At 45.2% G+C, this 15,828-nt stretch overlaps 7 protein-coding genes across 7 annotated transcripts; 4 read left to right on the top strand and 3 right to left on the bottom strand.

Annotated features, from left to right (window-relative positions):
- Positions 1–288: 288 nt before the first annotated feature.
- Positions 289–1,586, top strand: JR316_0006957 (Ran GTPase-activating protein 1; the record flags this gene model as incomplete). The annotated part of the gene is made up of 2 exons (XM_047892702.1): positions 289–486; positions 549–1,586. 2 exons carry the CDS (start codon positions 289–291, stop codon positions 1,584–1,586), a joined length of 1,236 nt encoding a protein of 411 aa, XP_047747984.1.
- Positions 1,587–1,733: 147 nt separating this feature from the next.
- On the bottom strand, positions 1,734–3,107 carry JR316_0006956 (uncharacterized protein; the record flags this gene model as incomplete). Its single annotated transcript, XM_047892701.1, has 5 exons — positions 1,734–2,419; positions 2,473–2,529; positions 2,594–2,693; positions 2,750–2,801; positions 2,860–3,107. The coding sequence occupies 5 exons, from the start codon at positions 3,105–3,107 to the stop codon at positions 1,734–1,736; spliced, it is 1,143 nt and encodes a 380-aa protein (XP_047747983.1).
- A 378-nt stretch (positions 3,108–3,485) lies between these two features.
- Positions 3,486–4,536, top strand: JR316_0006955 (N-acetylglucosamine-induced protein 1; the record flags this gene model as incomplete). Its single annotated transcript, XM_047892700.1, has 5 exons — positions 3,486–3,628; positions 3,687–3,775; positions 3,827–4,024; positions 4,088–4,419; positions 4,477–4,536. 5 exons carry the CDS (start codon positions 3,486–3,488, stop codon positions 4,534–4,536), a joined length of 822 nt encoding a protein of 273 aa, XP_047747982.1.
- Positions 4,537–4,973: 437 nt separating this feature from the next.
- Positions 4,974–6,451, bottom strand: JR316_0006954 (uncharacterized protein; the record flags this gene model as incomplete). Its single annotated transcript, XM_047892699.1, has 3 exons — positions 4,974–5,396; positions 5,537–6,195; positions 6,343–6,451. 3 exons carry the CDS (start codon positions 6,449–6,451, stop codon positions 4,974–4,976), a joined length of 1,191 nt encoding a protein of 396 aa, XP_047747981.1.
- Positions 6,452–7,978: 1,527 nt separating this feature from the next.
- On the top strand, positions 7,979–9,547 carry JR316_0006953 (FAD-linked oxidoreductase OXR2; the record flags this gene model as incomplete). The annotated part of the gene is made up of 9 exons (XM_047892698.1): positions 7,979–8,065; positions 8,121–8,184; positions 8,241–8,281; positions 8,339–8,392; positions 8,449–8,536; positions 8,590–8,951; positions 9,012–9,338; positions 9,393–9,426; positions 9,495–9,547. 9 exons carry the CDS (start codon positions 7,979–7,981, stop codon positions 9,545–9,547), a joined length of 1,110 nt encoding a protein of 369 aa, XP_047747980.1.
- A 1,082-nt stretch (positions 9,548–10,629) lies between these two features.
- Positions 10,630–12,828, top strand: JR316_0006952 (Pepsin A; the record flags this gene model as incomplete). The annotated part of the gene is made up of 12 exons (XM_047892697.1): positions 10,630–10,862; positions 10,914–10,966; positions 11,038–11,341; positions 11,412–11,439; positions 11,499–11,606; positions 11,664–11,825; positions 11,878–11,888; positions 11,942–12,053; positions 12,110–12,256; positions 12,319–12,464; positions 12,526–12,674; positions 12,728–12,828. 12 exons carry the CDS (start codon positions 10,630–10,632, stop codon positions 12,826–12,828), a joined length of 1,554 nt encoding a protein of 517 aa, XP_047747979.1.
- A 385-nt stretch (positions 12,829–13,213) lies between these two features.
- Positions 13,214–14,944, bottom strand: JR316_0006951 (putative tRNA-splicing endonuclease subunit sen54; the record flags this gene model as incomplete). Its single annotated transcript, XM_047892696.1, has 6 exons — positions 13,214–13,580; positions 13,646–13,817; positions 13,879–14,113; positions 14,166–14,496; positions 14,565–14,714; positions 14,817–14,944. The coding sequence occupies 6 exons, from the start codon at positions 14,942–14,944 to the stop codon at positions 13,214–13,216; spliced, it is 1,383 nt and encodes a 460-aa protein (XP_047747978.1).
- Between the last annotated feature and the right edge of the window lie 884 nt (positions 14,945–15,828).

The raw sequence follows: 15,828 nt of genomic DNA, 5'->3' as shown, positions 1-15,828 counted from the left end.
ACAATAACATTATTACGTCCTTGTACCACGTTTGCTATTGAATCATTTTTTTCACATTTTTATATCTATCAGTTCTACAAGCAAGCTAAACGACTTTTAGAATTGTGAAACGTCCCGATATCGCAATTTGGAAGATCGTTTTCCGGGGTAATTGTGGAATAAGCGCCCAAACGCGTGCCACTCCATTACCACAAAAGACGATCACGTGAGACTGATAATCCTGGGAGGAAATTTGATTTGATTTCGATATCGACTCTTAATTACACCACTACCATCATCATTAACCTAATGGCTTCTACATCTAACCCAAAGATATTCTCATTACATGGCAAAGGCCTCAAGCTCGATACCAGAGCTGATATCGAGCCGTACTTGAAGGATGTTGACCCCTCTATCCTGGAAGAAGTGCACTTTGGAGGGAATACCATTGGTGTCGACGCGTCGGAGGCACTGGCAGAATTCCTTGCCAAGGCTACGTCCATAAAGGTATGTCTATGTATACCGTCAACCTTTCATGAGGTCTTATTCTGATTTGTGCTACCCCTAAGGTTGCTGATTTCGCCGATATCTTCACGGGTCGTTTGATCTCAGAGATTCCTCAAGCTTTGACTGCCATTTGCGATGCCCTGGTGGACAAGACGTCGCTTGTCGAAATAAACTTGAGTGATAACGCGTTCGGAGGACGATCCGTCGATCCTATGGTGTCGTTCTTGACGCACAACAGGAGTTTCCAGATACTGAGGTTGAACAACAATGGACTAGGCCCTGCCGGAGGAGAAGTCATCGCCAAAGCCCTGCACGAATCAGCTAAACTGAGTAAAGCTGAGGGAAAGAAATCGAATTTGAAGGTCGTGATCTGTGGCCGCAATCGTCTGGAGAATGGATCCGCGGAAGCGTGGGCCGACGCATTTGCGGAACATGGCACGCTAGAAGAGGTGCGGATGGTGCAGAATGGGATTCGCATGGAAGGAATTACACAGCTTGCGAGAGGATTGGCGAAAAACCCTAATATCCAACACATCGATCTTCAGGATAACACCTTCACCGTCGACGGTGAACTAACCGGTGTTGAAGCCTGGACGGAGGCACTCTCTTCATGGCCACTCCTACATACCCTCAATCTTTCGGATTGTGTTCTCTCAGCAGATGGAGAAGTACCCACTCTTATCGAGAAACTAGCCAGCGGATCAAACCCGAAACTGCACACTCTTCAAATCCAGAATAACAATCTGGAAACCGCATCTTTCGCTGTCTTGTCCAACGCTATCAGCCAAGGCCTTAACAGCCTTATGCGTTTAGAACTACAATGGAACGATGTTGAAGAGGATGATGAGCATCTCGAAAACCTTTCTTTGGGATTGAAGCAAAGAGGTGGTAAACTTTTCGCATCAGATGAAGAAGATGAAGAGGAGGAGGAACTGAAGGAGGAAGAAGAGGAAGAAGATCAGGCCGAGAAAGAGGAGGAGGCCAGGGAGGCTGATAAAGAGGCCAATGAAGGTGCCCCACAACCCGAAACCTCAACGAAACCCAAGGACGATGCAGATGATCTCGCGGATCTCCTGAGCAAAGTTGGGATTAAAGAATAGACTACTTCACCTCCTTCTTGGTTACTCAAATTTTACTGTATTACCTTCACGCATTTTGTTCATGGATATACCAAAGAGAATCTCAATAACACAGGGACTTCGTATGGTTGAAGTATAGAGATTCGTATACCGAACTAGGAACAAAGATCATCTAACTTTGCAAACGACCCACTTTCCTTCAACACCTTCTTTTCTGCGAACATGCCCAATAGGAATTTTGTCGACAAGCCAGCGTTCTGCATCGACGCTGAATCGGCTATCGAGAAGATTTTCAAGGCATAATGATCGTGAAAGCCATGCTCCCGTTTCATTAGGAGTGGAATCGCAAGAAAGTTCACGATACGTAGCGCGAATGATAGTCCAAGCAGTCTCGCTTACTTTCTTTCTCAAAGAATCTAGTAGATTCAAAATGGCTTTTATAGCGAGGTCGCTATCGGATTTAAGTCCCGTCTGTGAATTGTATGCAGCTTTGTCGTTGTCCGAGAATCGCTGAAGAAGAGCCATTACATGAGATCGCTGTGTGAGCATTGCGAATTTGGCGTAATTTCTGAAGCGTAGGCTTTTGGTTAGAGAGGCTAGCCATTCCATGCCTTCAGAATAGGTATGTAGTAAACCACTGGGAAGCGAATTTCGTTGTTGAAAGTACGTGCCCTGCGACGGATATTGTGCAACGAGGTGATGTAAGAGTGAGATCATAACACTGTACCCCGACGGACTGTGCGACGTAAATTTCGGGGGGTCTTCATGTCTTACTGGTAGAAGATGAGGGATGATGGATATCGTTTGCTTCGGAGAATCGAAAAGAGCTGAAAGATAGAGAGAGGTTTCATAGGCTTGAAATAGAACAAGGTGAGAAACCAACCACATATAATCAATTTCTACTAACTTTCCAAGGCAAATGCGTCATTTCTGTTGGAAGAGGACACGCCCTCTCTAAGCTTCCCTAAAGGTAGAACGTAAAATGTTAATAATAAATTGAATGTACCACACAATTAACATAAACTCACGGAAAAGAATGAGCACATTTTCCTGTGAATCTATCCGTCTCTTTTTGTCGTCCTCGGATTCAGATACAGACCGAGCGTGATCTTTAAAGATTGATTCGACCTATATCGCGAACTGGGATAAATGCAGGGAAGACACAGCAGAAGATGATGATGCACCTTCTCTTTTATAAAATGTTTATACTCTTCCTGTGTCTTGTAATTTTTCAAGCTGGATAACTGTAGATATATCATGTGCCAGCCAACGTCAGATAATTAGATGATCGTACTCATCGCCATCTTTTTCCAGTCCGCTGCTCCTGCTCACAGAGGCCATGAGGTCCATTCGTCTTCTGAATGATACAGACGCAGAGGCAGTAGGATTCGCACTAACTGAGGCATCTCTTTGAATGGGGCCATTGGTATGCCAGCTTGAAGATGGGGAAGTGGACCCTCTTCCTTTACCTCTTCCGCGAGCTCGCCAACTTCCTTCGGCACCTCTAGGTGTACCTCTTCCTCTAGCTCTTTGATCTGACATCGTGAGTGCAGTGCATAGACACTATGCTCTGATGCAAGTTTGAAGGTTGGCGGTCAGAGTAAATGGTGGTAGTTTGAGTTTAGAATCGACCAGACAAAACGGCCCGTGACCCGGCCAGTAGACAGGGGTTACGGCAATCTGTCAACGTTCATTTTCTTTTAACTTCGACCCGACATGTTCTCAGAGTATTTTCATCTATTCTGCGTCGCTGAGACTTGGTTATACTAGTAGTATATCAATACTCACTTGATCAACAAGCCCTACATCTGGCATATCAAATTCGGGGTTCTGTATAGTTCTCCTTGCCGGAATTCGCGATAGCCTACTTTGAAACGGCCACGACGGCAACTTGAACTTATTGCCCACAAACGTCGGAATATGGTCACTTCAGCAGCTGCGGCAACTCAACTGGACAAGGAGAGCGTGCCCCTTCGTAAAGGACCTCCGACAAAAGAGGAGTTGTTGGTACATTATCCAGCGAAGTTTACATGGAATCAACTCAAAACCTTCGTCAACTCAGGGTGGGTATCGTCGCCTGTGTTCATGTCAAGGCCATCGATCGATAACACCTGTACCCAGGGATCTCGGGTTGCTTAAGCGCGATAGGACACTTCAAAAACGTTATGATGAATGGGCCGTTGGGATAACAGCACAGCATGGATCGATGGGTACGAAACACATCTTCACTGATATGTGAATGCAATTGAATAAAATTGTAGTCAACTATCTTACTAATCACAGGCTACGTTGGGGTCAGCGGGATACTTTGTCGCTTCTCAAGTCCGATCTGGTAGAAGAGACTGTCGACGCTTTGGTCGATGATACGTCTACTGTGGAATCTGAGCCTCCCGCGTATTTCTCTTGGGAAACTCCGCGCCGTTATATAAGTATCATTCAAAACGATTGGCCTTACTCAGGTGAGCGAAACTCATACCCTTCCTTTACAACATTGATGTTCATAATCCAATTTGTGTTAACAGTCCCACCCGAAATAGAGCACACTTTAATCTGGACGAAGGTTCCCATATATCACCCCGACCTTGTTGATAGCTCTGTAAAGCCAAGAATCGATCAGGACGGGCTGTGGGGGTTCACAGGAAATGATGAACCGCCGCCATCTCCATCAAACCTTCCGTCCTGCTTGCCTTCGCTTTCGGAATGGGGCATAACAGCAGACAAAATGATCAAATCCGATCCTCCTACTCCAGCCCAGGCAGCACTTATAGAAAGGGCAGGCAAAGAAGTTCATAGATTTGTCAAGAATAAATGGGCAGAGAGTGAATGGGAAACGGCATGGTTTGTTAATCCTCCTGTAAGCCGAATTTTCAGTTTTCTTCACTCCTTTACAATTCCTAACTATCATACTTAGAGATTACAAAGTGTACCTGGGCTGGCACACGTTCACGTTTTTGCTCGCCACAAGATATAGATTGCCGAATCGGATCCTTAGATATTGTCAAGCACACATCAAATAGAAATATAGAAGGTGTACTTTCACAGAAAAATGCGAAGATTAAAAATTCTATTTGTGTAGCAGCTTGGGTAAGTTTTGTCTCCATAATATGACGGCAATTTTTCAATTGGACAGTCATTCAGAATTCCTTTTGAGAGCTTAAGCATAGTGTTAGACACTCAGTGACTGAAAGAAAATAACTATAATTGTTCTACCTTAAGTGTAGTGATGGACACTATTGAGAACAAGTGTAAACATCTACATGAAGGCAAAATAATGATACGAAAGGAATCATGAGGATGGAAAGAAAATTAATGAATAAAGGTCAAAGAGAAGAAGAGACCAAACGAACGAGAGTGACCTATATGACTAAAACTGAACGAACCGTCCTTCAACGTTCAACAGTCCGCAAGTCAGTCAACGTACGAAAGATTATGATACCCCTTAAGCTTCTTCAAACAAACCTCAGCCTTATCGTACTGACCCAGCTTCAAATACAGACGCGACAACACCCCGAGAAAGAGCCCGTACTTCTTCGTTCCATGCAAACCCTCCTTGATTAACATCTTCTGGATTTCCAAGAGCCGTTCAAGAGCAGAGTTATCGAAGGTTTTGTCTTCGGGAAAGGTTTTCAAATGGTTATGGAGCCCGTCGATGAGACCTTCGTACTCTTGCCGCAATCGGTCGGTCTGCGGCGTCGCGTGGATGCATGCAGCACACGAGCAAACAACGGCGTACCGCGCGAGTTTGGCCTTTCGCTCAACTGCAGTGAGAGCATCGTCGCAATACCCGTAGAAAAGCTGTTCTCCGGCCTCAATGTCTCGTGATGCCCTAAACTGGAACGAAAAAGAGGCCACAGAGAATACGGTATCGAGGTTGGGCATGCAGCTTTACGTCAACCTTTCAGTACAGTAATGCACAAAAAAATCAAAGACATAAGGCACCTGTGATTTATACGAGACCCAAGATTACATACCCCAATATAGCCATTCTGTTGCGGGTCAACTAGTTTTTCGCCATCGTAGAGGGAATCAATAAGATATCCATTTGTGCGGACAATACCCGCGAGCGGCCCACTCCCGTCCTCTGTATGCATATTCGCAAGCGCCTTGAACGCTTCCTGATTCCCTGGAGTCATCCTGGCCACTGCATATTCAATAACCTTCTCGCTCTGCAACAATATCGCCATCTGAGTGGCATGAATATCCTCAAAATTATCTGGGAGAGGTACATCCGCAGCAAGTAACTTGAAATTCACCGGCATGACGAGCAGTGGTCGTTCAGCGAAAATCAGTTCGCCCACTTCGATATCACGAGTGGCAAAAATTCCAAATCCCATGTCCTGCGTCAAGCGCACCTCATACGCTGGTAAGCCAGTCGTTTTGGGTACAGCACGTGGATATCCCGGCGCTTTCAAGACAAGTTGCTTGGTCGGGCCCATGACGATCCATTCACTGTTTCCGTCAGGATCAGGCGGATCCCCGTAGATTACAGAAGGGATGGTGGTCACTACTATTGCATCCTTAGAATAATCAGTTTTAAGTGCGTCCGATTTTTTGGCCACCATTTCCTGCAGCTTAAAGCCCTCTGGGGGTGCTGCAGTGCGAAGAAAACCAGTGTCATGATTTTGTACAGCTGCGCACAATAATGATATAGGCCTGACCAGTATTTTCCACTTTGCCATAGGGTAGTTCAAATTTTTTCCTGTCTGTTTTAGTCATATTAGGAACGGCGTCGACGAGGGATCACAGATATCGCTCAGGGATGACCAGTAGTGCATACTTTGAGGAGCATCAGCATCTACAGGAATCGGAATCTCGCCATTATTTTGATTCTGAGTGGATAGAGATCGAATTTTCGCTTTGGAGCTGTTGAGAAATCCACGCCGCATGTTTGGGGATATCGGATGTTGGATGAGATGTGAATAAGGGCTTTCAGAAATAGTGTGGGTGCACAGGGGTGGACAAACCTTATACCCCTATCTAGTCACGCTCGCAAGCTCTAGTGACATATTGTCACACGGCGACCTCATACGAGAACCTGTCGCAGGTCCAACGCAGGTCTAAACATCACGCAGAAATGGCCATCCGATTTGGCAGAGTTTCTAACATTTTCGACTGCACACCCTTTTCACGATCAAGAAACAAGAATAGGCTATGGCTGATATTGATGTATTACCCTGCGTGTCATGCCCCTGGACCAAGAGCTTCAATGATTCTCAGTCTCTGAATCTCGGCATCCGAGTCACAATTCATCTTGAATTGGCGGCCGACTTGATGCAGAAACCTGTCATTAGGCTGAATGTGGCAGAGTGAAGCCTATGGTCTACCATAAACTCTAATGGATGCTCGAGCGCTTGTGTTCTGTTTTTGCGATTGCCATCACCTGGTTGGACCGAGATGGTCACGCACCTCCTGTGACCCTAGAATGATTTGGAGAAAACGAGCTCCCGTATGCACGATTGTTCTCCACTACTCATCCCAGCGCTCTGGTTAAACCTTTTCTACCGAGGAAGACATGAGACGACATCGCCGATACTAAAGGACTTGAACACGAAAAGATTGGAATATAAATGACCTTGCATATTTGATAGGAAAACGACAGTCACCCTTGCAATGCAACTTGGCTATACTCTTTCTGCCTTTGCGTTGGTTACATTTGCTGCTGCTGATAATCAGCAGAGACTCACACAAATCCACTCGGCATGGAATAAACTCAACGACCAAGTCGAAGGACGATTGTTCCAGCTGAAGCCTTTCGCGGCACCGTGCTTTTCTCTACCACTCAATTCCCCTAATTGTATTCGAGTCATGAACGATTACAGAGACGAAGGTATTTACATGTCATCATTCTATCTTCTTCCTTAAACTTGTATGCATATAGTTACGCGTACCGAAAATCCAGCCGCATACATTCAGCTACAATGGGAGACTTGTCAAAGTACAAGTTCAGGGTGCCTTATAGACCCCCTTGCGCCAAATGTGACGCATATATCTGGACAAAATTGTTCGCAAGGTAGCGTCTCAACACACTACGTGGGTAACGTTATTGGATCTATGCTCCAAGCATTGGAATTCATTTCGGAATCGTATTTATTCAGATTGAGGTCCAAAAATCGACAGATATTACCGCCGCCTTTGACTTCTCTCGAGCAACCAAGATTCCATTGGTGATTAAAAATACAGGGGTAAGTCGTTAAGTTGAGAACTAGCTTCACGGATATTGCTCAGATGGCGGGTGTGTTCATTAGCATGATTATAATGGGCGAAGTAGTGCCCCTGGTTCTCTTCAGCTATGGGTTAGCAAAGTCATCTTTACTGCGGCTCTGGTATCTCATCCCAATTTTTCATTTTGTAACAGACACACGGGCTCAAAAACGTAATTGCACCACTTCATTATCCAGTGACTCGAGTATCTAATGATATGGATATGCCATAAGATAACATATAGTTCCCGGTTTACACCAGAAAGGTGTACAGATGTGCACTCTGGAATGACGATTGGGGTATGTGAATTTCACTGTGTGCTGAGTCTTTCGGTTGAATGATGCTGCTTATCAGGCTGGCGTACAATGGGGAGAGGCGTATTCATTTGCAGAGAAACACAACGTCACTGTTGTGGGCGGTAAATGATATTTCAGAATCGTTTCCACCTCATACGTGTACTGATGGGTAAATCAGGTTCCGATAAGGCTGTAGGCGCTGTAGGAGGATGGTTACAGGTATAAAATAAATATCTTGAACAAATTTATATCCCAGCTCATGTTGATCTTAAACAGGGAGGCGGTCACAGCCCTCTATCAAACACAATGGGACTTGGCGTTGATCGAGTAGTGAGTATATACTTTTAAGATAACCATATTACTAAATCTTGCGCATAAAACCAAAGCTTCAATACAAAGTCGTGACACCGGATGGAAAATACAGAGTCGCCAATGAATGCCAAAACAAAGACCTCTTCTTCGCGCTCCGTGGTGGTACGTTGGTACGAGTTCCTGAGATCGTCATGAAACTCATGGCAATAGCTCAGGTGGTGGAGGGACATTTGGTGTGGTAATGGAGGCAACAGTTCTAGCGTCACCACGGGTTACGGTGCAGACATTCATACTGCAATTTAGTTCAAATCGCACTCTTACCCAAGAGCTGTGGTCCATCATGGTGAACAATAGCGTGCAGTGGTCCACCGATGGCTGGGGAGGCCTTTCTATGTCGTCTGTTGTGGTCATGGTCAATCCTAAACTTAGCAAAGAGGATGCAGAACAAAGTCTTTCTGTCTTGATCACTTTTGGCGAAAGGCTACAAGGTATGCGAGTACCAGGACTCAAAATAATCCTCACAGAATTTCCATCCTGGGGAAATTTTTTTGATGCGTTCACGAAAGACTTCGTTGCAGTGAGTGGCTTCCAAAATTATACCGAAACAACAGCGCAACTAATTTTCTTATCTTTTCAGACAGTTGGATCAAGTCTGGCGCTGACTTCACGCCTGATAAGCAAATCTAATTTTGACACTCCGGAGAAACGACAAGAGTTAACCGCTGCCTTGCTTGCGACTGACGCAGAAACTCCTGGTTTAATTATTCTCATGACGACACCAGCGTCAGTTCCGTCCTATGGAAAGACAAGTGTGACTGAGGCCTGGCGCTCAAGTCTGTATCATGTAACAACCATTGCCCCTTGGGGTTGGAATGCGACAAAGGAGGAAAAAAGCGCTCAATACAAATCCGCGAGCGCGTCTATTGATCATTTGCGCGAAATAACCCCAGATGCAGCTTATTTCGTACGTATACAACTTGTACTCAATTGAAGCAAAGCTAACAACCTCTGTCATCAGAACGAGGCTGATACGTATGAACCAAATCACGAAGGTAAGTATTTGACCACCAACAATTGTATGCGTATCAGACTGCGCATTGAAATCGTTACCTTCTTCTAGTTGCTTTCTGGGGGAGTCACTACCCGGAGCTATTGCGTATCAAAGCGAAGTAGTGAGTTGGTCGATCTATCTACCGCGTTAGTGCTTCGCAAATTGAACACTGGTTAACCGTGTAGCGATCCCGATCACCTTCTTGACTGTTGGCACTGTGGTATGTTTTTTTTCTATCAAAACTTGGTCGTTGTATAATTTATTGCTCCGCTGATATTTAGTTGGATGGAATCCAAAATCACCGCGATTCTCTTGTTACCTCTGAGGGGTGGAAGAATATGTTATATTGTTTACTAAATATTTCTTCAAGATCTTGTCTATGCGATACCTTACCCAGACTCAAAGTTGGATCTGTTTATCCTCTCAAAATAACGCGAGTTATACTTTGACCCATGATGATCCATCTACAATATGTGCTCAACTTCACTTTATCTATCTCAGTTCCATTTGTCCGTAGTGCCGCCCGCGCAAATAGCACATGGCACCGGCACAAATTGATGATTGAACTCTACTTATCTTTTGGGCGGGTTTCAAACTATATACGTACATCGAGCATTGCCTTGTTTTGTTGGCATATCACAAAGGTTCGCTCATGCGCAGTCATGCTTCATTAAATCCAGTTCAAATTATCTACTTATCATCGTCAGGATCTGTAATGAGCTTTTAGCATATCGAATAGCTTATCCGCGTTAACCGCCGTGAGAAAGAAGAACACCTCAACCGACCAAGCAGTCATCAGCGCGCACCGGAGTTCATGATTGGCAAATCATCAAAGGGTGTTTTGAGATATCGTCATCTCACCCATTCATTTAATATTACTCACCAAACCAATGCAGTGAATCTCTCGATCCAATGTCATAGAACTGAGAGGCCCTTGATTCCATCAAATCCAAATCACGTATGTGGTGTAATCTTGGAAAATTTCAACCGAGTTCTCAATAAGTCTATAGATTTTTCTCCATGAATAGTCCTGTGGTTTATTATGTACCTCATAGCAACTGATGTTCCTTCTTTAACCCCACCTTCAAGGACCACGACTGCGCTGTGCGCCTTTATAACCCCCTCTCCTAGCTGGTACCCTAGGTCTCAAAACAAGGTTTATTAACGACTCGAATCGACTCTCAATATCTATCGAACATCTGGAATGTTTAAAGGCTTTACTTATGCCGGACTTATTTCAACTTATGTGATTCAGTACTCGTGGATCCTCGAATTGGTTGCCCTTGTAGGAGCACAGTACCTGTTTGGCCACTCGACCACCCAATGTTCACCTATCAACCCTCTGAACATGACCAATGAGAGGTCTCAAAGGATACAAATTGGAGACGGAGCTAGCACAATTAGTGGCTCCGTGGGGTTGGGCAATTTCATAGACTTGTAAGTCAATACACCTCAGCGTATTCTCAGTATCCCGAAATGCGCTTTCAGAATGTACACGGTCCCGGTTCAGTTGGGTCAGAAAACGTTCGCCCTTCAACTAGGTGCGTAGATGATAATGCTTTCTTCAATTACGTTACGCTCGACCCTTATTCTGACATTTTGTGTCTCACAGATACTGGATCCAGCGACCTTTGGGTCCTCTCCGAAAATTGCCATTTAAATTCCTGCGAACGTGCAAACGGCAGCAGATACATGAGTTTCAGTTCCGTGTCATCTGGCATTGACGTTGACATGCATTACGGCGATTCTTCGACAAGTGCGTACGCCTTCGGAACTGTGGCCTTTGATAAGGCGTCGGTTGCAGGCATAACTATGCTCGACCAGGCATTTGCAGTAATTGACGATACAACCAACCATATCTTGGAATCCACTGCGGAGGTATCTGGGATCTTTGGTTTAAGCTTTCCCATTGCGAGGTAATGTAAATTTAGCTTTCAATTTGAAATGTGCTTCTAATTTTAGTTGGTTATTTGTAACTTCATGAAGTCGTATCCAAGAGGAAGTCTCTGCAAAGGTGACTGTTATCTGTTGCGGTACCGTGTACGTCTGGCTCATGATAGGCATTCTCGACAGACTGGCGCCCTTGTACAAACAGATCATTTTGTAGAAGCGACACCTGCTAGTGGTCCAATACTTTCGCGGCTGGCTGCAAGTGGTGCTTTACATCACCCAATGTTTACCGTGCGTACTGTACCACATTGTCCATGACATTTTTAATTCAGCTTATCTGGGAGATAGATCGAATCTCAAAGGACTGCTATTGACACCAGCGGCCGAGGTGCTCTTACCATTGGACAACTTCCAGAGGGAATCGACAATTCCACCTTGACTTGGGTGCCCGTCAGGTTGTACTCACCTGATGAGGGCGGTTTAATAGCCCCCTCATTTGCTCCTGGAGAGGTGCGAATAACCCCTTTCTTTTGCCAAAATCATTGCTCAAAAATTTTATTAGATATATCCATAGTGCGTGAAGAATTTTTGGTGTGCATACTGCAAATTTACATGTCGCTGTTTAGTCGGTGGGAAATCGACATCGATGGTGTTTTCCTGGACGGCAAGAGATTGCCAGATTCTACTATTCCAGCTAACGGTGTTGATAGTCATCGAGTCTCAGCTCTTATTGACACGGTACATGATTTTTGTACATGAATACTACTATTCACGATGCTGAAAACAACATACAGGGAAACTCGGTGTTGAGAGGGCCAGAGGATGTGGTGTCCAATGTCCTAGGATCAGTTTCACAGGCGTTTCACCGGACTGACGAATACCCAGTTGCGGAGCTTCCATGTCATATCCCACATTCGCTTGCATTCCAGATTGGTGGCAAGGTATGCAAAAGAAAATTCACTTGTTCGACATAAGATATCACAATTTAACGGAGAACTTGCAGATGTTTCCCATCGACCCTAGAGATTTCATCAGTCAATTAGATCCAGACAACGCAGTCGCTTGCCAGGCGGACAATCTCGTGCCCACAGATCCTCCTTCCATTGGGGCCCTCTTTCGCTGGAGTCTTGGGACACCATTTTTTAGATCGTGGGTTTCGGTGTCATGATTCGTAGGGTCAATTTCCAACAACTCATCGGTTCATCTCTAGAAATATTGTTGCATTCCATTTCGGAAACTTGACACATCCATCAGTGGACCCGCCCCGCATTGGAATCCTGTCCACAGTGCCAGAAAATGCGAACGAGCTTCTGCAGGAGGCTATCCGCAAAGCGCAGCTCAATGGTGGCAATTTCCCAAGTTCGTAGCATCTCATAAACATTGGCGTTAGTACTATGCTGAGCAATTCGTAGATGGAGTAGAACACGCTCCAACCGCCAGTGCAGCGCTAAAGCCTCAGACGACCGTTTTCACGGGCACCGAGTATCTTGGAGTACAATCGAATGTTTGGTAACAATTCCCACAAACAGTTTTTTCTGACGCCAACAATAGATGGAAAAGGCAGAATCCCGCATGGACAATTTGCTTCTGCTGCTCCTAGTTACATACCAATCATCCATGGACCCTAGCCTGACCGCCCTTTGTACACCAATCACTACATATAGCAGTAGAGATCCATCATTGTAGCATTTTATAATCGCCGCCGCCGTTGTATTATCACGTATACCTGTAGTCGCACGCCCTGTCGCATGCAATGCATAGAAGTTGAAAGATACCAAAGCGTGAATTAGCGGTGGTGTCTCGGCCTTGGTTATTCAGGTAAATAACGAAAATTGATCACAACATTTCGATCATCATCACCACCGGACTTGTGGATGAGGTTATCCGGCGTAGCGTTCTTACACCATGGGCCATTCAGTGAATTCCCCCTGGCCGAACCTAAAGAAGCTGATGTTGCTGGCATCAACAGCGGCAATGACGATTATCTTTTTCCCTGTCTTCAGGGCCATGAAAGGGTTTAGTTTTCGAGGCGCAGGTGTAGTTGCGATGGGCGGTGGTGTTGGGAAGATCCATGGGAATACTCTTTGCATACATGAAGGTTTTGGTGCCGGGGTTACGACTGGCTCAATTTTTGGAGGTGAAGGTGCGTTGGCTGTAGTGCCGGGCGGCGGTCGTCGTTGTCGAGGAGGAGGTAGAGGTGATTCTGGAAGGACGTCAAATAAGTCTGTCAGTTCTTGCAATGTCGGCATGGGGGTAGTTCGGGCACTAGAAAATAAAGAGAGCAGCATGAGCTGATTGTCTGGAGCAGATAATTATATGTGTTCACGAACTTGATTACTACAATCTGGAAATCAGGAGGGGGAGGAGCAGATTTTTTGAACGGGGTTGATGGCTTGTAAAGGTTGTAAAAGATTTGATAGGGTGTTGATTTCTTTTGGCCAACAGTGTTGAGAGGCACACCATGTCCCGCCGGGAGGAAACGCATGGCGCGGAAGAGTGATGCTAGAGTTTATTTTGTGAGTCTGAATTGATGTTGTAAATTTATTGTAGTATATACACTCACGGTAGCTTTTATCATAGCTGAACCAGCGACTTATGCCAACAGGTCTCCACCAATTGAACCCACCAAAGAGAGTGCGTGAAATGGAGGAAACCCAGAGAGGAAATAGAGATTTTATACGAGTCAAGATGGAGGACGTTGGACTGGACACTGTGCGAGGCGGTGGGACAGGATAATATGTATCAGGCGGAGTTGCTCGAGTCACAACATATCCCAGCCTCTTAAGGTAGGAGTAAACCTACAGGAAGAGTCAGAAAACACATTTGAAGACGAGAGCGTAGATCACGAACCTGAAATTTCTCCAGAGTCAGATCCTCACGGCCAATCATTTCACTAAAAGCCTGCTGCACGCTCATGGGAGACCCATTGATTTCGGTCATCCCTGGGATGATCCCCATATCCAAATCAATATCCTTCCAACAAAAAAGAGAGCCTCGTTCGATTAGATATATCGCTTCTTCTGGGAGCAGTTCTAATCGTTTTTGAATTTTAGCTGTGCCGTCTTCGCCGAGGACTGATCTAGGAGCAGAATGCCCCATATTCGAGAAATGGATACCACGGGCAACTGTAACGTGCGTGCGCCCAATATCTGCATGCCAAGTCGCATAGCTGACAACTTTGCTAAAGGTATCATCGAGCGACATTAGCTACCTGACCGAACGATACGGGAAAATGTTACGTGGACTCACCTGGATATAGTCCGTGTAGCGCGTAATGTCTCGAACATCGCGTTCCTCGACCGATCAAGGACGTGCAATTGCAGATTCGTTCCGCCGCCCTGACGCGGTTCGAATTCCTTTTCGCCGCGTTTGGGGATAACAGGTCGTGCCGCCGCAGGGCTTTATGTATGTATGTAGGAGCATCAGATATAAGATATGAAACGAGATGAAATGAGATGAGTTGGGTGTCTGAAAGTGCAACAAAATGAAACCAGATATTACAGTAGCTTTGTCCAGTCCAAGCCGCCATCTTCTTCGTCTGAGGATTGATCTTCGTCCGCGTCTGGTGGGAGATCCCCGAGAGGCGTTTTTGGAGGAAGAGATGAAGGGGCTTCTAGGTTATCGTCCATGCCCGAGCAGTATATTGCGTTATCTTGACGCGGGCTTTGAGTTTAGTGATAGATTGCACTTGAGCGCTTTTCATTCCTTTCAATTTGGAAAATGTTGACTCGGTCGCGTAACTTTGTTTGCTTCCAAGGTCACAACCACACAATGCCCCTATTCATACGTTTCAAAGGCTCACTGACATAAAAAATTTGATAAAAATGAACTTGGTCGACAGTTTTCCAGTCATCATGAACAAAGCAATGTCATTGCATAACAGAGACGTAAATATACATTGAAAAAGAACAGACACACGTAACAGTAAAAAAAAAGTCTGAGTAAACGAGTAAAAGAGAGATTCGTAACTATCATGAGATTCGGGACTGGCCGTTCGTTGAAGGGGCAGTGGTGACTCGTTATAGATCGATCAAAAGTCGTGAGTCGTGAGCAAGTCGTGAAAGACCGTCGCGTCGCAGGGTGCCGCGTAGATGTGGGTGTGGGTGTACCCTGTGCGGGGGTGTACGGGGTGGGGTGGGTGTATGTACATAGTGTACAATCGGGGATTGGGAAGTAAAAGAAAACAAAACGGATGGCGGAAAGGACAGACGAGGAACGTAAAAAAACATGAAGAAAAAGTAGGAAAAAAAGAAAACAGGAAGTATAGTGAAGAAAGCAAGGTTTTTTTTAAAAAAGAGGACGATAGATAGTTAGTTAGACAGCAGAGCAAAGTTTTGGTTTGTAGGATAGCGATGTTTCGAGAACAAATTGAAAGCACGTCGAGTGAGGGATAGCATAATCGAGAAAAAAGAAGAAAAAGAAAAGAAACTGAGACTGTATGAAAGTGTCACAGATTGATGGACCAGAACAGAAGAGAAATAATGAAATGAAATGAAATGTGATGCATATATGC

This window comes from Psilocybe cubensis, chromosome 6 (assembly GCF_017499595.1).
Source record: "Psilocybe cubensis strain MGC-MH-2018 chromosome 6, whole genome shotgun sequence".
Classification (NCBI taxonomy): domain Eukaryota; kingdom Fungi; phylum Basidiomycota; class Agaricomycetes; order Agaricales; family Agrocybaceae; genus Psilocybe; species Psilocybe cubensis.
The sequence above is the reverse complement of the archived record's forward strand: the minus strand, read 5'-3'. Positions and strand labels throughout refer to the sequence as shown.